At 39.6% G+C, this 27137-nt stretch overlaps 2 protein-coding genes across 2 annotated transcripts; both read right to left on the bottom strand.

Moving 5' to 3' along the window:
- Positions 1 to 3146: 3146 nt before the first annotated feature.
- LOC131688057 (uncharacterized) lies at positions 3147 to 3794 on the bottom strand. Its single transcript, XM_058972204.1, has one exon. The coding sequence runs from the start codon at positions 3792 to 3794 to the stop codon at positions 3147 to 3149; it is 648 nt and encodes a 215-aa protein (XP_058828187.1).
- A 5-nt stretch (positions 3795 to 3799) lies between these two features.
- On the bottom strand, positions 3800 to 6777 carry LOC131688058 (uncharacterized protein K02A2.6-like). Its single transcript, XM_058972205.1, has 2 exons — positions 5619 to 6777; positions 3800 to 5001 (listed from the first exon to the last, which is right to left on the bottom strand). The coding sequence occupies exons 1-2, from the start codon at positions 6775 to 6777 to the stop codon at positions 3800 to 3802; spliced, it is 2361 nt and encodes a 786-aa protein (XP_058828188.1).
- Positions 6778 to 27137: the final 20360 nt, after the last annotated feature.

Raw genomic sequence — 27137 nt, forward strand, 5'->3', positions numbered from 1 at the left:
AATTTGTTCTAAAGACACTGAAAGTCTAGTACTAACGGTTTATAAGTTCTGGATTTTCGACCAAAAAAATCGATTTGTGGCCCATGGTGCAGTGTTCAAAATGGTCATATTGAAGTTGTCGCAAAGGCTATGGAGTGAGGTAGATCGATTATCGCCATGAAGGGAACCCATGCCGTACCGTGAGAGTTGAAATCACCTAAAACTGGCCTCGGTGCGGGGAGGAATTCCACAATATCGCAAAGCCGTCGCACCTTCCATACAAAAGTCGGACAAAACCTCAAGAGTGGCCCGAATTTGATGAAAACTTCACATTAGGGTAATTTTGTAACGCTGAATTCATATTTGATGTTTATTTTTTGTTTTTTAAATCCTCAAAATTTTGGCACTCAGGGTGGTTCGAAAATTCAACATTTACGAATTTAAAGTGCACTATTTCCGAAAATTCGTTTTCAAAAAATTAGGTTCGGTGAATTTTTTAGCAGAATACACATTTTTTCAATTGTTGATAATCATAAGACACATCTATAAATTATATTGCGAACCCTGGGTAGTCAAAGGCTACCATGCGTCTCCTTCAGACGTATCATGAAAAATCACCTTTTTTCATACCTCGGGGCAGAAAGGGGCAAAACAAGATATTCATTTTCGAAAAGTACACTAATTTTCAAATATAATGAACAACAAGCGATCTTTCCGAACCGTTTCAAAAAAAAGTACAGCCACTTTGAACATTATAACTTTAAACTATTGCTCGATTTATTATTTGTTTTTCATGTCTGAGCAAGAAGAAAGGCTTGTATCGACTAAATCGAATGGCAGCTATAAATCCAGCGAATAACCTTTCAAATGAAATCAGTTTGACCCCAATCGGAATCTCAACTAAAAAGATATATTCATTTGAATAACTTAGGTTTGAAAAGAGTTTTCCTCAGAATTCATCATCTATTTCACCTTCGAAGTTCTGTAAAAAATTGAACTCTCGTCTTCGGGACTTAATATTTTTAGAAGACTCTATTCAACCTGTTAAGAAGCAGAGAAAAATGTTAAATCACGAAAAATCTAAAATAAAATTTTGAGGTTTTGTCCGGCTAGGCGACACTGTGCGTCGGTGACTAACTGATGCTCTAGGGGGGGATGTAGGTGGAAGCAATGCAAAGGTCGTTGCCTTTAATTCTGGTTTGGCATGCGACAACTTCAATGCCTGGTGTCGAGGGGAGGTCGATTCGATTCAAACAAGTACTCTTCTCGATCCAAGCGAATAATATTAAAATCGTGGAAATGTAGGTCTATTTCTGAAGTAAGCCATGTCTCGCATAGTGAAAATGCATCGCATTTCAAGTTATATAGAAATATTTTAAAGGAATCGATTTTCGGGATAATGCTTCTGCAATTCCACTGTGGAACAGTGATTAAATCCGTGACCTCGTTCGATGATTTAACCATCGAAGGATACAATCGCTGAAAGGAGTGCCCATTTCGCAGTGAACTGCATCAAAAATGTTTTTACTTCGGGGAGAAAGCTTATCAAGATGTTTTTAAGAGGGTCATAAATATTTAGTGCTATTCAACTACGTTCCACAATGTCAGGGAAATTTATTAAGCCAGCGCTGGTTTCTTTCAAACGTAAATTCAAACTTTCTTGACATTTTTCACACAAAAAGGTATGTAACCCCTTAATCAGCATGAGTTCAATTTTATGTTCATGTGATCATATTTTGAAATGCTGGGGGAATGTATTTGGAAGTGGAGGGGTGGGAGCTAGTACAGTGAGTGTCGGGACATGTCAGAGATCCTTTATCTAATTTCGGAATACGGGGTGGAAATAAAAGGCGTGGTGAGGGTGGTCCAAGAGGAGGTGTGACGAAAGGATGAGATGATGCAAAACCCAACTGCATATTATACCTCCCATTTGAGACTCGATTTGAGTAAATCGGTTCAATCATCACCGAAGAATCGATGTGACTTTAATTATAACATGCCTGGAAACCGGGGCTTCCAGAATTGTCGATAGTGAACAATATATTCAAAGAATGTTTGATTGGTAATCAGTGATCTAGACCCGCGAATCGATGTGATTTGGTGACCGTTTCAATAGATTTTTAGTCTCTGATGTAATACGATTATATGTAATACGTTTATATGGGAAATTCCAGTGTGACCTTATTAACCAACCTGTAATTTCGGAACCAAAAGTCAGAACAGAATAAAATTCAATAGCATTTAATCAGATAATGGGTTCCTTTCGTTTGAAATTAAGTTTGTGCAAATCGTTCAAGAATTCATTACATTAGCTTAGAAATTTGGCGAGTGATCAAAGCTACTTTGATTGGTCGTTAATGATCTAGACATGCAAATCCAAGTATTTTTGCACCCATTTTCATATGTATTACATCATTCGGACATCATGATGCTACCAGTTTATATGGGAACTAGATGTATGACCGCACTCATCAACCCGTAACTCCGGAACTGGAAGTCCGATCAACAAAAAAATCAATGGCGTCTCATGGGAGCGTTATACCTTTCATTTGCAACTATGTTTGTAAAAATTAGTTCAGCCATCTCTGAGAAAATTGTGTGAATTTAAATGACACACACATACACACGAGGGTGGGGCAAAATCTAGAATAACATGTGAAAAGTCCAAATGAGAGCCTCACTGTGTTTACTTTCTCTTTCGATTATTATGGCATCAACATAAAACTGTCCAACATTGTTTCAATAAATGTTGAAAGACTCTGATGTCGTCTGGAATATTATGCTAAGAGTTAAGGAGCAAACGTAGAAGCGGCCGAGTAATTGACGGAAGAGTGAGTAAACAAAGAGAGACTCTCATTTAGATTTCCGCCTTTTTTCATGTTGGTCAAGAAATGATCGTTTATTCAGCACAAAGTTTTTTTAGTTCTATTTGGGATCCCAAATTGTTAGGTATTTTGGGATATCGGGATAGAGAAGGCAGCCACGATTACATTTAAATGTTTTATTGTTTGAATGTCGACCGTATTAAAAATACTGAACGGATTAAAAATCACGGGGAAAAATACGTTTTTGCTTCTGAACTTCTTTTTTTATAACTGAAGAAGAGTGTTTCCGGAAAACTAAATTTACATATACAACATTTCCTCCCTCCTTTCAAAATGAACCATCTACGGTGAATACTTGCGAGGAGGATGACGGATTCGTGTCGAACGGCGAACGATGATCGAAGGAGGATCTCGAGGAACGGGGCTGTCCACTGGGCTTGCAGATGGAGTGTAGAACTCTGGTGATCCTTGGTCAGTAGGAACACTTCTAAAGTTGATTGGAGTTGAAGGTGCATTATGAAGCGTGCTGTCGTTGCCGTAAAAATGAACGTGCCTTGATGCAGCTTGTTGGCTTGATTCTTCTACGTCCGATGCTTCAATCGCCTGATGATCTTGAGGGCCGAATCTCGAACGAATTTGGTCGATGTGGCGCTTGAATCGTTTACCAGAATATTCGATTTCATAGTGCAAATCTCCCAGTCGAACAGCGATCACACCAGGAATCCATTTTTCCATACGAAGGTTACCGGAGAGGAAATACACGTTCTGACCCGAACTGAATTCACGGAAAGATGGCTTAAAGTTGATTTCTTGCTTCATCGATACTTTCTGGCGAACGTCTTCGGGCTTTAGCAGATCTAGGTGTGTCCTAATGTTCCGTCCCATAAACAGCTTGGATGGCGATTCTCCAGTGGTAGCATGAGGAGCTATGCGATATCTCTGCAGAAAGTTGTTCAAGTTGGACTGCAACGTCGATGCAGTAGTTCCCATTGCCTTCAGAGCGTCTTTTGTTGTCTGCACGTAACGTTCTGCTTGGCCATTCGTTCTGACACAATGGTAACAGGTGCTCCATAACGAGAAAATAACTCATCAATAATGCCAATCGTTGCTGCTGTTGTCATTGAATTTGTGACTTTCACCTCTAACCACTTACTGTACGCGTCAACTATAATCAGCAACATTGAACCTGCCACTGGACCAGCATAGTCTATGTGTATCCTTTCCCACGGGCCTTTGGGGTACTGCCAGTGGTGTTCACTAAACTTGGAGGGAGCATGTGCCTGACGAGCACACTCTGCACAAGATTTCGCTGTCTTCTCAATGTCTGTGTCGATTCCCGGCCAGTAAACAAACGAACGAGCTATTCCTTTCATTTTCACAATTCCGAGGTGTGACACATGAAGATCATTTAGCACGGACTGACGAAGAACGGGTGGTATCACTACACGGTGCTCAAACAGTAAGCATGTAGCAGAAAGAGTATATTTGACTTCTGGTGCTTTATAGTCGAATCGTGTCAAATCGGCTCCAGCTTCCAACAGTTGTACGATTTTACCAAGAATAGGATCTTTGCGCGTCTCACGTCCGATATGTTCAGCACGGACAGGTAGTTGTGCGATTTGATGTAAAACAAACACTTCAAACCCGTCACCTTCACTCTCTCTTCCCTCGCGAACGGAAAGTTTGTTTACATCGATGTTCCGTGGAGTGCGAACAATTCGAGAGCAGTAATCTGCATTAACGTTTTCCTTCGTCGATTTGTACACAACATCAAAGTTGAAGTGCGACAAATAATCGGCATAATTAGCGATTCTGCTGATACAGAGAATTGGTAGCGATTTGGTTGGATGCAATATTTGAGTCAACGGTTTGTGATCGGTGATCAAAGTAAATCGGCGAGCATAAAGGTAGTTGAAAAATTTCTTGACTGCCCATACGATGGCGAGAGCTTCTTTGTCAATCTGCGGATAACGTTGTTCGGTAGCAGACATAGAGCAGCTGGCGTACGCTATTAGGCGCTCTCGACCGTTTTCTAGACGATGCGAGAGAACAGATCCCAACCCAAATTTACTCGCGTCCGTGGCTAATATCAAAGGAAGGTTCGGATCATACGGCATCAGTACCTGCGGCAAAATGAGAGCTAATTTGATTTCTTCCTTGCATACGCTCTCTCGGCATTCCACTCGAAAGATTCCTCCTGCAACATGTCACGCAGGCAACGAGACCGCATTGAGAGAGAGGGAATAAAAGCATTGTAGTATGTAGCTTTCCCCAAAAATAATCTAAGTTCTTCTGGATTCGATGGGCGAGGTGCGTCTCGTATGGCTTCTATGTGTTGGTCGGATTTGTGTAAACCGTCTGCATCGATCTTGTGACCCAGGCATTCGAGAACCGGGGTGGCGAAAACACATTTCGAACGGTTCAATCGTAAACCGTGATTCTTTAACCTATCGAAAACTGCTGAAAGGACAATTAGTAGATTTTCGAAACTGTCTGCAAAGACTATAATATCGTCGAAGAAGTTAACCACATTAGGTAAACCTTTTAGCACTGTTTCCATGCGACGTTGCCAAATCGCAGGGATGTTTGCGGCTCCATATACTGCTCTTGTCGGTCGAATCAACCCGTGTGTTGGTGTATTGAGCGTGAGAACATGTCGAAATTCTGCATCTATTTGGAGGTGTGAGTAAGCATCTGTCACATCCAGGTGACAGAACAGACTGGCTCCTTTCATTTGATTGAAGATGGATTCGATCTTGGGGATCGGGTGTTCGTCAATAATCATCCGGGGGTTTACAGTAGGCTTGTAATTACCGGTGATACGTAGATTTCCATTCTTCTTCACTACAATGTGGGCGGTTGACGCCCATTCCGAGTAGTCGACTCGCTCGTAGAAACCTGCCGCAAGTTTCTTGTCAATTTCCTGCGTGTACTTACTCTTCAATGCTAATGGTACGTCACGAGCTTTTGCAAACACCGGGGTTGTACCTGGTTTGAGATGCACCGATGCTGGGGGTCCCTTAAGCATTCCTGCCGTGTCACCGAAAACGTCATCATAGTTGGCCAACAACTGTGACAAAGCCTGTTGCTGATCCATTGAGATCTTGGAAGATGTAGACGCCAGCGAGTGTACCGTATTGCTTTGGGTGAAAAGCTCGTTCAAATTCACTTCGATCGCAAATTGAGAGATCCACTCCCTACCGAAAAGTGTATCGTAATCTTCGGCAACAACGTACAAGTTGAGCTTACGTGTGGTGGAACCAATAGAAACATTCACTGGAAGACGACCTAAACACCGAATACGATGCCCGGTGTAACTGGAAAATTGACGGTCAGATTTTACCAGTGTGAAAATCGGTTTGATAACACGGAGTTTTTTTTCACTGATTATACCACAAGGAGCACCGGTGTCTACTTCCATGTCCATGCTGTGTCCGTCAATGGTGACATGGATGACTTGCTTCCCACATGTGTTGATGGAGTGAATTTTACTCAAAGGCTGGATCACGTCGACTAGAGAAGCTAGTATCGCTTCCGAATGGATCTGGGCGGTGGATCGATCCTGCGGATTCTGTGTGCTGGATCTGCACACTTTGGAAATGTGACCTTTTCGCTCACTATTGAAGCATTTTGCATCACGAAATTTGCACTGACTTCTATTATGATTGCCACCACATCCACCGCAAACCCTCTGCTCGGATGACTGTTGGTCACTCCATTGTTGTTTTTGATTGTTCTGTGTGTGTGAGGGAAGGTTTGTTTTGCGCGTCTTCGGCCTTTCATAACCTAACTTATTAGTCGCCTCACCTAACAACGATGGTCTTGCCGTTCGAACTTCTTTGGCTGTATTGCGGGTGGCTTCCAAAGTGTGTGCAACCTCAAATGCTACTTTGAACGTTGCCGGTTTCTTGGCAATAGTTTCGTCACACATGTCACGCGATTCGAGCCCGTGCAAAAGCTGCTCAATCAGCATCCTGTCGAGAAAATCTCCGTACTCACAGTGTGCGGCACCCTGCCGGAGTCGTAGAGCAAAACTGGATACAGGTTCGCCATTTTGTTGCACGATTTCGCGGAACTTTCTTTGCTTTCTACGTACTTATCTCTTGCTTGGTCAAAGTGGCCAACTAACGTCGTACGAAGTTCATCGTACGTTAGGTCTTCTGGATCACGGGGAACTTTATGGCATTATTTAGCTCCGTACCCATATGCACTAGAGCATAATGTGCGTATTGCGAAGCCGGGATGTTGCTCAATTGCAATGCCCACTCGAATCGTTTGAAATAATCCGAAACGGAGGTGTTTTCCGAAGAACGATATTCGGAGATTGAGAACGATGGTGGCTTGGCTTGATGTGCTGTAGCAGCCCTAACGGCATCCGGATGTCCCACAGCTACTGTTTCAATGGAGGATCGTAGGGCATTGGCTAACATCTGCGCGAGAGATGCCATTAGCTCTTCGTTAGCCATCCGCCGAAACCGAAACGAACGCGTCACTTTCGACCGGAAAACTTATGCCTCTACATCCCACTTCTGACACCAATATGTTAGGTATTTTGGGATATCGGGATAGAGAAGGCAGCCACGATTACATTTAAATGTTTTATTGTTTGAATGTCGACCGTATTAAAAATACTGAACGGATTAAACGGGGAAAAATACGTTTTTGCTTCTGAACTTCTTTTTTTATAAATGAAGAAGAGTGTTGCCAGAAAACTAAATTTACATATACAACACAAATAACTGCAACGTTTGGGGTCGATTGATTTTCCCCTGCGTAGCATATCGCGTTTGAAATTTATGTGGGAATTTGTACGTTTATGCGTTTCCAATCCTAGAGACAATAATTTTTCCTGCAGTGTGCGACTAAATAACTGAATCGAATAGTATATTAAACTCGCTCCTCCGGATCTCGGTATAAAAGTATATTTTTAGAGTGATTGCATAGCCTTTCTTTATAAGACAATGGCAAAACTTGCTGGAATGTTCCACCAATCGACGCTAAGCTAAAATCAATGATAGCTTGCTACGTGTGGCATATCGCTCTGCCTGTTTAATGGGAAGATGGCGCGAACTTTATCAACTAACACTTTAGCGCCATCCGCGAAAAGCAGATGTGTTAGCGGTTTTCTAATTAATTTTCCCGGACTCTTACCCCAGGGGGGGGACATTCAGATTCGCGCTATATTTAGGTATTTGGCAATATCGTGGGAAAGGCCAAAACTACCACAAAAATACACAGAAATACCGAAAATCAAGAAACAAAGGAAATACAAATATGACTTACCCACAGACCGCCAAATACGTCCTCGAGCGGTCTTTGCACAGTTTCTTCGGCCTTTGCTACGGCCACGATCCAGAACTAGGCGAAAATCCGCTTCTAGGATCCACTTCTTCACACTTCACAAACCGAGAAACGCACGACACAAACCACTGAATTTGGAACGGTACACCAAATTTATTAAACGGACAGAACGACGGCCAACGCAAAAACCACAAAAACAGCTAATTTACTCAGACTGGACTCTTGACTATCCAGCGCAACGATTCAAAAGTAAGAGAGCAATCGAAAGCTTCTCCCAGTCACAGGAAAACTCCCAGTCTTTCTCCTATTAGCTGTAACCTCATAAAATCCGCGCAAAGCGGCTAGAAAAACAGATATTTTCTTGCACTTTTAAGCTCGGTTCAGTATGTGACGCGTAGAAAGTCATTCCGTACCCCAATGCCTCTCAACTCTCGCGTACCCCAGCATATTCCTGTTAATCATGAACTGTTCACGACATTGCCATTTATTTCATGCATTTTCTGTTGTCAATGACCTTATTTATATTTTTTGAATACACTCAGGTTTTTTTACGCGGGGGATACAGGCCGCGTAAATGAAAACAGCAAAAATTCCCAAATCTGCGTAAATGAAAACCGCGTGAATTTCAAAATCCGCGTAAAATATTACCGCACAAAACAACCGCGTAAAAAAACCTGAGTGTATTATTTTTCCTGTCTGTTTTAATTCACATTGCAGATGTAGGGTAAAGTGAAAAAAGTGCCTATTTTCACCTTAGTAAGCAGGGTGCCTTACTAATTTACTATTTTCTCGGCCTACAATCAATGGAATGGGTAAAAATTGACATCAACAGCTTTACTTCGTTGCGCTGAAAACAGTGGAATTCTCGTGTATGAACGCAACGAAAATCGAATCGAGTGCCCCTATTGTTGCGCTACCATTTGACTCAATGCGTTAAACAAAGATGGCAGACTGCTCTATTCCTATGGGTAGGGTGATAATAGAAACATGGCGAAAATGGGCTCATCACCCTATCTTTCTTCAAGTAATATTTCCATAAACCTAAATTAAAGCGTACGCGGTCGTCGTCGTCAGAGAGATAAATGTTTGACCACTAACAAATCAGTTTATTTTTCCCACGATCATCCATGTAGCACTAATCGTTATTTAAAGAAAGAAAAAAATACTTTCACTAGTGAAATTAGGCAAATTCCATTTAGCGATTGTGTTTGATTCGCACTAACATTTGCTTTTTGACTCGTTCTAATTGAACTGTAATTAATCACGTAAGCTCCCTCGTGCGGACCTTCAAAAACCATTCCAGCGGTGGTCTCACGTCGAACAACCATCAATCACGACGCTCAATCGGACACAGCGATGTTCGTTTAATTTTAACACGACCCAAAACATCCGAAACCAAGGACACTTGGCGCTTGCTCGAAGCAGAATTCATCAACCGCGGCTCTAATCAATTTACTCTCGATAACGATCTACAACCGCAGCCACTTTCACACTTTCCAATTTTGCTTGCTAAATCGAGACCCATTGTTGTCTCGTTGTTTCCGTGTGGAAGCTATAGCGAATGTTTGGTTTCATAATTTGACAACAAAGTCACTAAAAAGGCGGCTTCTGCTACGGCTGCGGTTAACGAGCGCCCGAACGATCGAAGGCGTTTTGACCCCGGGTAACCTCAGTTGGACGCATCACGTGCCCGTTTTGTCTGTCCGTCCATCAGGGAGGACGACAGGAATTTCGATGAACGGGATGACTGGCCGCTTTGTCCGGAAGTGCGAAAGTGATCGCCTTTGTTTGCCGATCTTTGACAGCTGAGTAGGGTGGGTTAATAATGGAGCGTTTAATCTACAAGAAAGCTATTATTTATTGAAGGTATAAACTGACTATTCTGCACCACGTGGTGAGCATTGTATCAGTTACTGCTATATAGTTTGAAATTGGTTATTATCAGAAGATAAGTTGGATATAGTTACTAGAATGGCACAACAATTTGTGCCCAATGTTCTTACTGATACAGTTTGTGTGTGAATATATGTTAAAAATGTATGAGAAGTCGCTGCGGAATTGTTTGTTGTATTTGCAGTTATTTTCAATTTCTAATATATATTACCCTAATAACATTGAAATTCTAGAACTATTGTAGAAAGTTCTGAGTTCTAAAAAAGTTCACTTTTATGCAATCTAATAGTAATTCTAGTAATTATAGTAATTCTATAATTCTATCTATAATCCTTAAAACAAATTGGTTGCAAAGAATAAAATTACTTACAAAAAACTTTATTCGAATCGATTTATCCACATGATAACTTTGCACCTTGAACAGCAGTGTTCCCTGTGTTACCTGTTTTTTTCTTAGGAGTATACTCAATAATTTCTCAAACATTTCACTCATAATAGTATGAGTAAATTTAACACACAAAACAAACAAAAAAAACAATTTATTCAAATTTTAATCCGCCATCAAAATGCCATAAAGGGCACCCTGTGGCAATTATTATGATTACAATCAAAATCAGGATGACAGCTCTGCAGGCACGTAGCCAGAGGGGGGGCTAGGGGGCTAAAGCCCCCCCCGAAACTTTTCAAAAATAAATTTAAGAAGCAACATGTTTTTCGGTAACTCGTAAAAAAATTGTATCTTGTTTGGTTTCAACAAATTAATGGGAGAATGGTGAGGAAGATTGCTATTTCGAGCCACCGAAGACATCGGTCACGATATCTACTCAGTATGCCGAGTCTGATAACACACTTCCGTTCATATTGTGTGACTCGTCGGAAGAACAAAAGAAACTGTTACTTTAATTCTTGCTGGGGTGATCCGTCGGATGATTGAATCGTAGAAGCAAGAAGTGGTGCTCCAGCCAAACGTGGAGGCTATTGACTTCTGGAATTTTTGCATAACCGAATTTCATGATGGGGAATATTTGCTGAAGGTGAAAATAGAGGTTATGCTTACGAACATCGCCTTTAACGAGTTCTACCTTGTCAGGCATTCAGTACTTATGTTACTCAACAAATTAGCCTAGGCGAAACCAGTCATTTTGCAACTTGTAATACGTGGTTGATTCTCATATATATGGATGATGAGAAAATCAATGTTCGTCTACAAGATCTGATACCTCTTACTTGAACCGCGGGCGAACGACCAGGAGGTTAAAGCCCCAATAAACAAACTTAACTTCTTTGAACCGTGGCCATTAAAAGATTCCTGTCACATTTGGAAAAAATGTAATTTATTATAAAGGACACATCTAGGAATTAGACGGGTAGGGTCAGCTAGGATTTCGTCCTAGCTGATCCTGCACGCACAAAACGCAATGCGATAATATCATCATACACGTTACATCTTTGCACATCCATAGTCTCCAATACGATTACCTGAAAAACAAACAATTGCCAAATTTGTGGCTGCTGTTCATATAATATTGACGGCAAAAACTGCGTCTAGTATCTCAAAATTAACAGTCAGCATCATCATTGAGGAAGTCGACACTGGTGGCCCGTGAGGGGACAAAACAAAAATGAAATCAGATATTCGCGAACTGCCATGTCCATGGCAGTTACCACGATAATAATACGGAAGTGTACAAGATAGATATGAACGACCACCAAGACGCGGTTGGTTATGAAAAATATTTCTCAATCAGTAAACAGGTCAATCGCACGAGATCTGTTGGACAACCATTAGCGTTTTATCATTTTCATTGTTTACATCGTGGAAATATATTAAAGACTCAAGGCTTCATTTAGCTAATGCATTGAACCGACTCAAGTAAACGAATTGTATAATAAAAAATTAAAAGTTTCATAGAAAACTGAGTACAAAAACTGTCCCAAAATTAACATTTATCGCTAGTAATGGTATCTAACAAAACTCATTTTATGCTAGATATTGGCCTGAATAAAGAAAGTTAGTTAAATCATACGCAAATTGAATTTCTGTAATAGATTAGAGCAATGTGCGCTTAATATAAACGTCAAGCATCTTCCAAACTGTTTTCTTACATTCTTTAGCTAAAAATAATTGACACGTATTTTTTGGTTTGGCTAAATATTATATTTTTTTCAAGTTATTCGCTTTTGAACTTTTGAAGTCTATAAAATTGAACATTTTTCAATCACTGATAACTCGGAAACGACTCGATATATGGAAAAAAATATTAAATAAAAAAGTTGCGTTTTCAAATAAGCTTACCAAAAAAAATCACAATTTTTTTGTTATATAACTTATGAAATTTGCAATTACTTGAAACAAATTGAATTTTTTTAAGGCTGGACCAAATTTTTTATTTATTATTTTCTTTAAGTATTAAAATCGTGTTAAAAAGATTGTGTAAAAATTTGGCAGTGGAATTCTTTGCGAGATATTACAATTATAAACATAAAACATGGCAATTTTACACTAAACGCCCAGCGAAAGGCCTGTTATAACTGAAATGTCTCGTAACACTTCGAGTTCCATTCTGAATTTTTCACATAATCTTCTTAATATAGTTATGTAATCAAAAGAAATTTGATTTCGGGGGACTTTAGAAAATATTTGCTTTTAACATGAGAATACCCCCAAAAAAGTCTTAAATTTGCAGAATGCGAGTCATTCCACGATTTACAACTATAATTTTAGTTCCCTTCAATTTTTTTGCACTCTTTAGCTGAAAATTATAGACACGATTTTTTTACTTTGGCTGAATTTGACTTTTTTTTTTCAAGTTATGAGTTTTTGAACTTTATAAAGTACTAGCTAATACCCATCGCACGTTGATGCGACTTTCAACGAAATAGGAGGAAACCATAATTTGTTCCGAAGCGCCTTCTTGTAGGCAGATAATCCCCACCAATAGCACACAAACACGCTCCATAACAAATTCCTTCTATGCATAAATTTTTACGGCAATTGGTTAAGCCGTTTGGGAGTCCATAAATCACATACATACAAATATCGACTTTTAATAATATAGTGATTTTTTAAAGTTTTATAAATTTAATAGAATTGGACATTTTTCATTCCCTCATAACTGAGAAACTATTAGATTTCTGGAAAAAAGCATTAAATAATAAAAGCTGCGTTTTCGGAAGATCTCGGCGGATTTTTTTTGTAATATTTGTTTTTGTTAAATAATTTATGTATTATGCAAATATTAGTAACAAATTTTTTTCAGGGTGGAGCCAAAAAAATCTTTTTAGCTTTTTCAAATAATTTATAATTATATCGAGAAGATTGTGTACAAATTTCAGAAAGAAATTCGAAGTATTTTACGAGATATTTCAATTACAATAGGCCTATCACTAGGCGTTTGGTGTAAAATTGCCTTGTTTTAAGTTTATAATTGTAATATCTCGCAAAGTATTTTGATATCCACTCCCAAATTTTTGCACAATTATTTTAACATGATTTTTAATATTTAAAGAAAATAATAAGTAAAAAATTGGTCCAACTTTAAAAAATTCAATTTGTTTCAAACAATTGCAAATTTCATAAGTTATATAACAAAAAGAAATTGCTATTTTTTTCAGTAAGCTCACAACTTTTTTATTTAATATTTTTTTCCATATATCGAATCGTTTCCGAGTTATAAGTGATTGAAAAATGTTCAATGTCATAAACTTCAAAAGTTCAAAAACTAATAACTTAAAAAAAAAATCATATTCAGCCAAAATAAAAAATACGTGTCAATTACTTTAACTAATGAATGCAAGAAAAAAAATTGGAAGGAATTCAAATTTTGATTGTAAATCAGACGTGGAATGACCCATATATTTTGATCCTATTGATCACCAAAGATCCTCCTTCCTAACTGGGGTATGCCAAAAAATTATGTTAGCATGATGCATTAGAACTGGTAATAGTTACAGGACGCCAGATCAAGAAAATAGAAGTTGAACCATCTACAATTCGTTTGCTAAATCAGAAGATTTTGTGCAAATTTCGACATTCTCTTCGATCGAACATTTTATGGATATTTTTCTACTCATTTCGATTTAGCGTCATCTACACCTTTTAAACGTGTAGCTTAGAACACCTTGCGTTTTCCAGCACCGTCAAGGATTGTCATATTCGGTTAGCGCATAAATACTGAGAACTCTAGAATATCCATTGTTGCAACGAGAGTAAATTGTAACTTGTAAATAAAAATAAATAATAAAAATCAAATTAAACATCAATAATTCGTTGATGTACTATAGCCTTTCTTGTGACGAAGAACATGGATTGTCTTAGATTTGGCTTTGTTTTCATTAAGAACTTTTCAAAATTTCGTTTAGTTTCTAGTGACAATATGAAGTAATTAGAACTAAAAGCTTTATGCAGGGGCGGGTAAAGCGTAGTTGGTAAATTGATTACCTTTTACGCAGCTCATCACGGTTCGTTCATCAATCCCGCACATGTAGGGTTAGAAATTTTTCTAAAGAAATTTTCTAACTCAAAAAGAGGCGAATAACCATAAGGTTAAAACCTGTATAATCGAAATAAAAAAGATTTATACAATAATTTTTTAAGCCCCTCCCGAAATAAACTCCTGGCTACGGGCCTGCAGCTCTGCCGGCTTATCACGAAAATCACGCTCCCATCAATCTGGACATAACAATAACCATCATCATCATCATCATCACCATCAACCCGGTGCAGATGACAAACGAAAGTGTTTTTATACGGCGATTTCTAAACTATCGTCACGCAAATCTTCCATGAGATATCAATTTCTTCCACTTGCACCCCGCAGAAACCCCCCCCCCCCCAGCCAGCTTCCATCATGTATATTTATGAACACAAAGCGCACTATTATTTTAAAAACATAGCTAAACACATTCAATTTAGAAATCGAAAACGGATTCAGATAGCACAAGATGAATGAAGCTCAAGGAGAGCAGAAAAATCTGTACCGGCCTCAACCTTGAAACCGCACCACAACCGCCCCATTACACGGTTCACGGTAGGCAGGTACGGATGCGGGAATGTCTCGGCCGCCGGTCCCGGAGATAGCAAAAGAAAAAAAATATTGAAATCAACGACCGCGGGTTGTTGATGGTTGCGAGTTGGACGGACGGACGGATGGATGAACGGGAAATGACACACGAAGCGCGGCTCCGTTCGGATCCAGGGAGTTGAAGATCTGGGAACACCGATGAATGAACTGGATAGAGTGAAAACAGATTAAGATCAACGTCTGAAAACTGAGCGCGCTCTTGCACTGCTTGCCAGGTTGTCGCTGTCGGTTGGTCTGTCTGTCTGTCTGTCTGTCTGTCTGTCTGTCTGTCTGTCCGTATGTCCAACCATGGGTTGTTGTACGTTGTCTTTAAGCTAGTAGTTCCATTCCGCAATCTCACCTACTCGTTACCTGCCGTTGGAGGTGGGAGAGGGCTTTTTCGTATCATTATCATATACCAGTTGAAGGAGCCAAGAGATATGTATGAAAGCAAAAGTGAATTTGGTTTGCCCGTCAAACGTATTTTAGCTCGCTATCGCTTTAATGCACTAATAATCGGGGGATATAAAGTTAGAAGCAGTTACACTACAATTTTGAACTGTAATGGTTCAATCTTAACGTCTTGAATTGGCAATTTAAAATGTTTTATCATTGACAATTTAAAATGTTTTAACATTTAACATTGATCGCCAGCAGTCCGATATTAAAGCTCTTTACTGGCAATGTTTTCTATGACAGGTCGTAATAGCAAAGAAATTGACGGGTAGACGAGCCCCACTAATCATGTCATTTTCGTTGATTCTATTTCAAACAAGAAATTCTACTACACTATTTCACAGAATCAATCATTTACATAGTTAAATAAATTCTCTGGAGTTGTATTATTGCTTTACTACCGTTCTTCGCATAATTGTCCCATGTATATAGGGAATCCCATAGAACATGGGACAAATAAGACTATAACCGCAGTTTAGCATTCATCACATTCTTGAAATTGGCGATGGAAACTTGCAAAAAATAAAATAAAAAATAAAAACGAAATAAAAAATAAACGAAATAAAAACGCTCTGGCACGTTGACTCCGAGCCGCTTCACTGGATGACAAATTGGAGATCAAAACGGAATCGGCACCCAAACAGTACCGAAAATTGTCGACTAATCCCTTCGTGGTGTTTTTTCGGCCCAAAGATTTAAATTTAATAAAAAGTTGGAAGGTCCTGGCGGATCGTTTCTCGCTCTAATCGAAATAGTAAAGGTCCGTCCGAACAAACTCAGAGTTGTGATAGTCAATCAGCGTGGGCAAAAGATATTGCTTGCTGCGTGTTCTTTAGGGAAGACTGCTATGTCTATATACCCGCACGGGATGTCGAAATCCAAGGGGTCGTTGGAGCACGGGACTGGCTTTTTTGGAAAGCTCTTACTTCAGAAGGTAACAACGCTGTACTACAAACGTTTGCACTCAGTAGTAACAACAGGAGATGGAAAGAAAACATACTCCGAATCAAACTCCTATTGAGTGAACTTCGCTGGGTCCGCTTTGCTAAACAATTGTTCCATAAGGATCGACTGTCTGACTGACCGCGGGTCATGAACTACCTTAACCCATCTCTCACGCATGATGCCATGACATTACCAGAAATGCTGTTGCAATTTTATAGTATTAGCTTGCTTAAGGGGGTCTTCTACTCTCACGGTTTCAAAAAATCGATTTGGTTTTCTTTGTTTAATTTAAATCTATCTGTATCTGAGAATACGTCACAGAAAGGATTGGTGAAAATCATATTCCTTGACATGTTTCTGGAAACCGAAAGTTCCCCTTATCCGGCCGTTTCTGAGATACTAAACGCGGCGCACCACGATGGCGCTTGTCTATGGAAAAATCATTGTTTAACCCTTTATGAGGCCCAGAGTTTGGGGCTATTAATAAATGTTATAGTAAAAGAAACATGGTTCTTTCAGTTAGTTTAGAATATATTTACATTTACTTCGTACTAAAAACTGTTTTGAAAATATATTTCCTGTTTGATTTAGAACTGTTTGATATATTTCAACGAGATTGGTGCAAATATAAAGACAAATCGAGCTTACTCAGAAATTCAGAAAGAAATTGAGGTGGGTTAATGGTTATTACCTGATTAACAGTAAATATTGCGACTTATCTGGCAGTCTATATCTTTAACCAAGGATTTTCATCGATCTTACAAGCTATGCAGGTGATGGGAATTACCTTGGGGACTGAAGATTGTAACCCGTCAGGGTAACAATTTTGTATTGCGTGGAAAAATACACTTTTTGGACCGTTCACATTTAGTTATAATTTTTTGTTCATTTACGCGTTAGTGAACGGTTATTTTTGTGCAGATAAGTGTAGAAAATTTTGTTAAACATTTGTGTATAAATAACATAGGGCTTAGACAGGCCAAGGAGCCGCTCGCTTCCCCGGCTAAATAAAAAGGACCCAAGTGACGCCAGTACCGTTCTCACTGTGAAGGATCAGTCGAACGAGCCTAGCTCTTCTCCACAGTTAATCACAAAGGAGAACGAAACATGGAGGGCAAAGGTTCCCCCTGGGAAGTGCACTACGGTGACTTCCGGGATCGCTTGCGGCGAGCAAGTCGATCCGGCGATAATTCGCCACCGTCGCTAGGGAGGTTCCAACAAAGGAGCCAAACTTACCTCCCTAGCTAAACGCCCAAGGACCGCTGCCGGAGCAGCCAACGACATTCCGGGAGAACTCGGCCGTTGTAGTCCCGGCCGGTCGGACGAAATCGCTGTCTTCCAGCCCAGAGCAGCAGATCAACAAGCAGCGGAGAGTGCACAGAGCCCTAGTGACAATTGAGGTTTTAAGACGCTCTTGAAGCCTTTCTTAAAACTTAGAATGCACTTGTTGTGTGCTGTAAAACTAGAAATGCTACTTGGGAGAAGAGAGGTAAATAAAAGTTGGTAATTTTAGTAATTTATTTGTTTGTTTACCTTTTTTTGTTGTGTTACGAACATCCAAAATTCTTGTAGAGGCACCTAGGGCGCCCTGAAAAGAAGGGTCCGCCGGGCAAATTTATATAAGAAACCGAGTAGAGGGCAAACCACTACTTACAAGCTGAAACATGTGCTACTCGACTCGACGGTGAATGTATAACTCGTTCCGAAAGCAAAGTGGGTGTCGCGGCAAAACAGGCCCGAATTCAACATAGAGAGTAAAATGCGGACAACCAAGAACATTTTCGTGATGAGGAAAGTGAACCCTACGGCCCCGATATAGCAGATTAACTATTAAGGCACTACAATCGACTTATACACCGTACTTTGTCTTTAATCGCGTTTTCCCGAAAGTAGTGTTTTTTAAGCGGTCAAGTAAGACTTTTCATAGTCCGATTTTTTCCCTCAATTGCTCAGAAAACATACCACTACACCCAAAATCCGACGGGTTCGATTCTATTACTTTTGAGTTACATTCTATTGTCTTTTCGGTAACAGACCTAGCAATTGCGGTATTAAAATCATATTACCGCAAAGGTAGTACACTCAGGTTTTTTTCTACGCGTTTTTTGCGCGGTTTTTTTACGAGGTTTTTTTCGCGGATTTTCCAATTAACGTGGTTTTTTTTTCACGCGGATTTTCCAATTAACGCGTTTTTTTACGTGGATTTACCAATTAAAGCGGTTTTTGCAAAAAATCTTCGAAGTCCTTTTGAATGCAAAAGAGAAGATTTTCGGATAAAAGGAAGAGACGGGTCTGCCAGACTCCTTATGGCCCACACCCCAATCAATATGGGTATTTTCGGAATGGTCTTGAAGAGTAGCTGCTAGAAATTGATTTTTCACGTCATTTTGAAATCCAAGATGACGACTTCCGGTTTAGCAAAATTCGCTATAATCCAATCAATATGAGTATTTTTGGAAGTTGTTTTAATTAATCAGTTGAATTTACTTAAATTTAAGCAATATGTTTAATTTGAATAAATTCAAACCCCCAACTCACACCACATATGTCTCTTTCTTCTCTCTCTTCCATTCTCACCGCACTCTTCTGGATGCATTTTGCTGGTTTATGATTAGATCTTATATTTGTCCAGGTTTTTCATGCGGGAATTTCGGTATAGCGGAAGTCGCCATCTAGAATTTTAAAATGACGCCAAATATCGACCTTTGCCTGCTACTCGTCAAAACCATTCCGAAAATACTCATGTTGATTTAGTTGTAGAGAATCTCGCAAAGCCGGAAGTCGCCATCTGGGATTTGAAAATGGCGCCAAAAACCAATTTTTCATGGAAAAGCTTTCGGGGAAGGTGCAGATTTATTTATTTCTGGCACCTACTCGTCAAGACCATTCCGAAAATATCCATGTTGATTGAGTTATAGCGAATTTCGCTAAACCGGAAGTCGCCATCTTGGATTTCAAAATGACGTCAAAACCAATTTCTGGCACCTACTCTTCAACTCCATTCCGAAAATATCCATATTGTTAGGGTGTGGGCCATAAGGAGCCTTACAGACCCGTCTCTTTCATCTTTCCGAAAATCTTCTAAGTCGTTTGCATTCAAAAGGACTTAGAATATTTTTTGCAAAAACCGTGTTAATTGCGAAATCCGCGCAAAATAAAAACTGCTAAAATTCTTCTAAGTTTTTCAATTTAAAAGAACTTAGGAAAAATTTTCAGAAAAAAGTCTAAGTCTTTTGCATTCAAAAGGACTTAGAATATTTTTGCAAAAACCGCATTAATTGCGAAATCCGCGGTTTTTTACGCGGATTTTCCAATTACGCGGTTTTTTCCGTGGTACGTATCACCCGCGTAAAAAAAACCTGGGTGTAAACGGTGGAATGACGAATTTCGGTATCAGGAATCAGGAATCAGTAGCATCTGGCTCAAATGGCACGTTCCTCATGTTGATCGGAGATTTGTGCCTTGTCAAGAATCGTCTTTCATCATTTTTCTGATGGGAAGGATTGGGAAGTGGTAAGGTTAGGGGTAAGGAAAATAACAACACAGAACAATTCAAACAGAGCATTATGCACCCCCGGAGGGATATTGAACGATGTGCAGGTGCTACAATAGCAATTGATAGGAATTGATGTTCCAACCCCCGGAAGGATTTAGAATTTTTATTTAAGCAGTGAGCGGATATATCAACACCCCCGAGGGATAATGATATAACAGAACGATAACACCCCGAAGAGATATTGTCATTCAAATACGGCTAAAACTATAGCTCTTTACCACACTGCTTTAGGAACAATAGCGTATCTTTCAGTTTCAACTCTCTGTACACAGGTTCATCTATGTATGGAGAACCAAAAATCCGGAAACGTAATTGCATTACTACAGGGCAGTTGTATATCAAATGATACGACGCTCCGTAATCGTGTTAACAAAGATCACATGAATAATAGGCAGAGCGCTGAATACTAGCCATGTGATAAATGACTTTGCAATGTCCAGTCAGTACCCCGACTAGAATACTGCAGTTGTGCTTGGAAAAATGCAACAAATTCTTTGATATTGTCTTTGTTTGATCGCAATCTAAGTTTGCAAGCTACGCCAATGGTTGGCATATTCGGATGCAGCCCAAGAGCGAATGTTGTGCTTTATCCAACTAATCGACAGTGGTAGAACTGGTTCTGTACCAACGAAGTCAGTTGCAGCAAAAGCTCTAGCCAATTCGTCCGCCCGTTCATTTTTCAGTAATACCGGAATGATCAGGTACCCATAGAAGGTAGATAGCATTTGAAGGGTTAAGTTCTTCGATTTCAGTTTGACATGCGATCGATCTCGAATCTGCCGAACTAAGTGCTTTCAGGGCAGCCAGACTGTCAGAGCAAAAATAGATTCTTTTACCGCAGATTTCCTATTGAAGTGCTGATTGTACGCCACACAGAATCGCAAAGATTTTTGCTTGGAATACGCTACAGTATCTATCTACCAAGATTAATTTAATCTCTTTTCACGACAATAGACTCCAGCACCGACTCGGCCTTCGAGCAAAGAACTGTCCGTATAACAAACTACATATTCTTCAAGTTGGCGCTGCATCCAGCCAGACATCCATTCCTCGCGAAGAGGAATTCTCACACTGAAAGTTCCAAAAGGAAAACTACATGTGAATTAGGGTGTCCCAAAATGACACATGTTAAAAAAGTCAACGGGCTCACTTCTTAAATGAAAGGTTAGGGTATTAGGACCACTTTCTTCTTCGAAGTGAGTTTGCTAAAACGCTTCCTACTGGTGGCGACTTTTGATTTTTTGGAAAATGGGCCGATTTTGGATAAAATTTCAAATTTATGCCTGTTGAAATGGTCCTGAACTGTCTTAGATATTTTTTAAGCATTTTTTATTTTTCTGGAGATCCAAACGGAGAAGTTTGGTTAGTTAGCTTGTACAAATTTTGAATTATAAGAGCGGCAGGGCCATTAAAACTTAGTAAAAAGTGAAATTTTTTTGGTGTTTTTCAGTATTTTTTCTTCAAAACTGGGTATCCACAAAATTTTAAAAGTACAGAAAACACTTTATATAGTTGAGCCGAATTCAGGGGCGTAATTTTGCTGAAGAAAGTGTATAGCTACGGCCAATGGGGTATAAGTTATTTACGTTTTTGTTAAATAACCTTTTGACATTTTATGATATTCATAAAAAATAACACTGTTCTACAAAATAAAACAACTTAAGTGAACTTAGTCCGCATATTATTTTTTGGAAAATAGAAGGAAAATAATGAAAAATGGCGTTTTTCGCTTGTCTCTAGTACATCAGAATCGGTTTTTATAAGCATTTGACGATTTTTTTAAAAAATATTTTGTATACTAATAGCCACCTAGCGGGTTTGAAAATCACTAAAATTAAACAGCTATGTCGAGTTAATGGCAAGCTATCGCGTATATTTGAAGGCTGAATTAATTAACGTACTTACAGTTTGTATATATAGTCTAATTTTCATGTGAGGAACTTTGAAGTGGAGAAAAATGCAGAAGAGTGAGGTGAGTGTTGAAAAACTGATATGTATTTACTGTTTAGGTCACATAATTCCGAAATAGTCAAATTTGGGGCAAATATCCTCGAAAAAGTTTTACAACAGAATACAGCGCATCTTCTGACACAATCGTTTTGTTGAAGATGCCTCCTAGAAGTAATTATGGAGAATTAACTCTTCAAAAAATAATTAGAGACTTGGCGTCATTAGCAAAGTTATTATTTTTATAATTTAAGTTACAAAACAATCATCAGATGCTCATTAAACCTCGTCCTGACATACTAAAGACGTACAGAAAACGCCATTTTACATAATTTTCCTTCTAATTTTCGAGAAACAATATGTGGTCAAAGCACATTTGAACTGATTTACTTTTTGGAACAGCATTATTTTTGATAAATTGCTAAAAATGTCAAAGGTTATCTAACAAAAACTTAAATAACTCATAGCCCATTAGCCATAGCTATACACTTTCTTCAGCAAAATTACGCTCCTGAATTCGGCTCAACTATATAAAGTGTTTTCTGTACTTTTAAAATTTTGTAGATATCCAGTTTTGAAGAAAAAATACTGAAAAACACCAAAAATTTCACTTTTTACTAAGTTTTAATGGCCCTGCCGCTCTTATAATTCAAAATTTGTACAATCTAACTAACCAAACTTCTCTGTTTGGATCTCCAGAAAAATAAAAAATGCTTAAAAAATATCTAAGACAGTTCAGGACCACTTCAACAGGCATAAATTTGAAATTTTATCCAAAATCGGTCCATTTTTCAAAAAATCAAAAGTCGCCACCAGTAGGAAGCGTTTTAGCAAACTCACTTCGAAGAAGAAAGTGGTCCCAATACCCTAACCTTTCATTTAAGAAGTGAGCCCGATGACTTTTTTTAACATGATGTCATTTTGGGACACCCTAAAGTGAATGTAAGGTCACTGAGAGCAAGTGTATACTCATCCCAAGTAACCATTTGGGGCCACAGTCTTGTGTGGCTAGTTGCACGATCTATTGGGTTACTGTTCCAGAGCCCAGTAACCTTAAGACGGTATGCACAAGAAAGTGCTTCTTTCTTCAGAAACACATGCAGTAGTTTTATGTTCAAGGGTGCCTCTAGAGCATCAGTAGGTGTTGTCGAGAACGCACCAGTTATCGCCATCAAGACCATCCTCTGAAGATGGTTTAACTTAGATTGGATTGTCGTGATTTCATTCTTCTGCCACCAAACAAGGCACCCGTATGCCAGTATTGGTCTAACAATTGTGTAGATCCACAATGTACTTGGGTTTGAGTCCCCAAGATTTGCCGAAAGCCCGTCTACATTGGCCAAACGTCATGCAAGCTTTCTCGATCCTGAAATCGATGTGAGCTGTCCAATTAAATTTTGAGTCAAGAATTATCCCAACGTACTTAACTGCGATAATAATTTCAGAGTCAAAGAACTGTAATGGATTAACTGGTAGTCCAACATGAAGACACCATTGCTACAAGGTTCCATAGAAGATGTGACAGCGCACTACATTCAGGACATCCGCAGACACTCAGTTTCCGTATCTCTGCTTGTTTTAACGATAATCACAGATGTCGGTTGCTGAGCATTGCGTGTATCCAGTTCGTGATATATGAAGGTACTCCATGACCTCGTGCTGGTTCCAAAATGGATTCGAAAGACACGTTAACAAATTACCTTCAATCTCGAGAAAAACTTTCAAACTTGATTGCTTTTGTGAAAAAGCTTTTTCAATGTTGAGGGACAACAATGTGTAACAAGGTGGTAGTAGACTTCCACCGCTGACATGCATGTTGCATTGCATGCAGCGGGTGCTCGCCCAAGCTAACATCCCGAATGTAATGGTCGATTAAACGTTTCACTGGTTTGAGAAGGAAGAAGGTCAGACTGATCGGTCTAAAGCTCTTTACCTCCTCATAAGTAACGCGGCCATATTTGGGAATGAATTTGACAGTTATTTCCCGCCACGCTAATGGAATGTATCTTGTTGCAAAGCTGCAAGTAAGAAACTTTCAAAATATTCTTGAAGTGTTCATATCCTTTTTGTAGTAGAACTGGAATGATTCCATCCTTTCCCGGAGACTTATACGGAGCAAAACTTTCAATCGTCCATTTGATCGATTCGGTTGTCACAATTCTACGAGCAAATGCCCAAGAATCAGAACTACTTGAAAGGAACTCAGGGACAGTCGTCAGTGATGGCTCCGTACTGCCTGGAAAGTGTGTGTCAAAAAGGCAGTTGAGTACTACATCTTCGCCAGACGAGTATTCACCATTAGCAGTTCTAATCGAACTGACATGAAAGTAACTTATTTAATCTACTAGTCTTGTTGAAACTTGAGAAATTTGTGCAGAGGCTTTTCCAACTAATTCGCTCAGAGGATCGAAGGGCATTTCTGTATGCTTTGCGAGCCAACTTAAATACCTCCGACCCGTCCCTGTGTCTGCAATTCCAAGGTCTTTTACATAACTTTTTGAGGCGAACAAGTTCGGTATTCCACCAAGATGTTCCTCTAGATGCAAGCATAATTCGAAGCGGACAAGCCTCTTGGTATGCTGCTACTATGAATGAGCTTGTTTTATCTACGACGTCATCCAAGTCGCTTGGAGATTTAATCGTCGGAAGATACCCATGAAACCTAGTCGCCAAGCCCTCTTCGTAGAGGTCCCAGTTCGTAGATATGGGATTACGATATGTGGCGATATCTAGCGAGACGTTTAAATGATCAAAGATGATGTACTTATGATCAGATAACGACGGTTCGAGCTCGTTTGGTACGAACCAGGTTGCCAACTCATGCGTAATACCGTCAGAGCAGAGAATTACATCTAATACCTCTTCTCTGCCAGCTCGTGCAAATGTTGGGCGGTTTCCTGCATTTAGTATGTGCAGATTTGTCCTACTTAGGCATTTCATTAATTCGGTGCCTCTCTAATTGATATCTGTGTAGCCCCAAATTATGTGGTGGGCATTTGCATCACTGTCGATTGTGAGAGAAAACCATTTCTACCACAGTATGATGATGATGATTTTGAAATCATCAGAAGGTGATAGTTCATTATACAGCAAATATGTCGAACAATAGACGTATTTCTTGTTTATGTTGTCAACAGTGTTATTTACCGAGACAGCACAAATATCGCGAGTTGTGAGGTCGGCTATAAGACAAGTATACATGCACGAGGCATTTCACGTGAATTTATCATGCCATTTTTGTTAAAAGCTACGGGGTTAAGTAGCTTTCCAATATAGAAGTTTCCTTTATGGAACTACGGTTCTTGAAAGCTATGGAAGCTTTTCCTTCCTTCACAAAGCGGGATGGATTCTTAGTTGCTGTACGTTTATGCTGAAGATTAATTTGTGCTACTCTAACCATACTCGATTACAGCACTACACATTTCATCATCAGCATTTATTGTACAGCATTTAAAAGATACCAAACTCGTTGGCTTATAATCGCCTATAGCGAACCCCGAAATGGGCATTAGGGATATGACCTTCATTTGAATCCCATGATTTGCGAAGAAACAAACGTCCAGCCATTCAGTCCTCGGCACGGAGAAACACCTTAAATTAAAAACTCCTGTTTTTCAGTCACCTCTTACGACATGGGAACAGGAACTCAGTGGATCAATTCTTTGTTGGAATACTTCAACCCGCCGGATGCCACACGGCCTCTAGGCTAGTTTTGTCCGGAGAAATAATAATTTTAACCATAGCACGGGTCGCATGACACTATGGAATTGGGGTTCCCTGTTTGGTGGGTTTTTACCACCGGAATAAGGAAGCTGGAATTGAAGGACAGCTTCCACAGATGACCGAACAGCCGGCTATTACATATGCGTAATACAAAGTATACGACTATTGTGGTTACAGATCTTTTTGGATAGAAACGTGTTGATCTGTTGAAATACAGTTTTTGCACGACACAAATAGCATATCGTAAACGACAATCTCAAAGATCTGTCACCTGGCATACAGAGATGGGACACCACGGTAATTTTCGAGGACATTCGTTTAATTGCCTTTTTCGTGTACTAATTGATAAATATTATTAGGAAATAGTATTTTCGCATTTCCGTGGTGATACGGGACTCGGACGAAATGAGCCAAGGACAAACATTTTCAAAAGTATTTATGTAATGCTTGAAAAAAATCCCAAAGTCCATGAATCCAATGGTGACCTCCCCTTTATATAAGTATCGTCAATCGCAACACATCTGGGTACCCTGAAGCGTCTACTGTGTGGGTCACAGTTATCTCTATGGCAGTGTCGAAGTAAATAAAAGAAGCTTACCATAAATAGCTATTCACAGCTTGAACTCCATTGAACATTTCCATATGCAAAACCCAACCAAATTAGATTTATTTTTTTCCCCGACTAACGATGTCAAATTGCATAACCTGCGTGCTCGAAAAATATGCAGACACAAAAGACCTTGCCCACACAGTTCCCTAGATTTGGAGCAAACAAATCATTTATTACCCATCCACGCATCGTCGAGCAACGTGTCGAGGGAATTTGTGCCACAATGTATGCCACCCCTTGGAGCTGACAACTAGTTGCTAGATACCTATAGAGGTTTGCCTCATTGTTCGTATCTCCTACCATGCGGGCCTCTCGCTCAATTTCGCATTCGGCAGCTATTTAAGGTGTAATTCTACCGTTTAAGCTACGGCGTATCTTTCTCCCCGTTCAAGACTCCTGAGTGAATTTATTAACCTGAGTAATACCGTGAGCACTAACCACGCAGCGCAATCCGAAGTGTTCGAGACAGACATCGGATGCACCCCTGTGTGATGCGGAGGCGTGCTGCATTTCGTTCGATCACCAGTCTGAGGAAAACCTCCCCGCACAAGTTGATGGAGCTGAACCTGGCGCTTTAAGCTTCTTTCGCAGCTTCCTTTTGCACTGTATGTGTGTGCATGTCAACGCATGACACAAATATGGAATTAATATCGTATCCATCTGTCATCGTCGTCGCGGTAGGTAGGCAGCGTTTGGTCAGGCATGCTTTCGGTTCAATTTGACAGTAGGTATCAGTCAAATAAAATAAAATAAAAATAACGGAAAGAATAACGGACAGCATGAGGTATTTTTTCCGCTTTGGCTCGGCTCTTTGGGTAGTCGTAGTCATATTGCAATTT

This window comes from Topomyia yanbarensis, chromosome 3, assembly GCF_030247195.1.
Source record: "Topomyia yanbarensis strain Yona2022 chromosome 3, ASM3024719v1, whole genome shotgun sequence".
Taxonomy (NCBI): domain Eukaryota; kingdom Metazoa; phylum Arthropoda; class Insecta; order Diptera; family Culicidae; genus Topomyia; species Topomyia yanbarensis.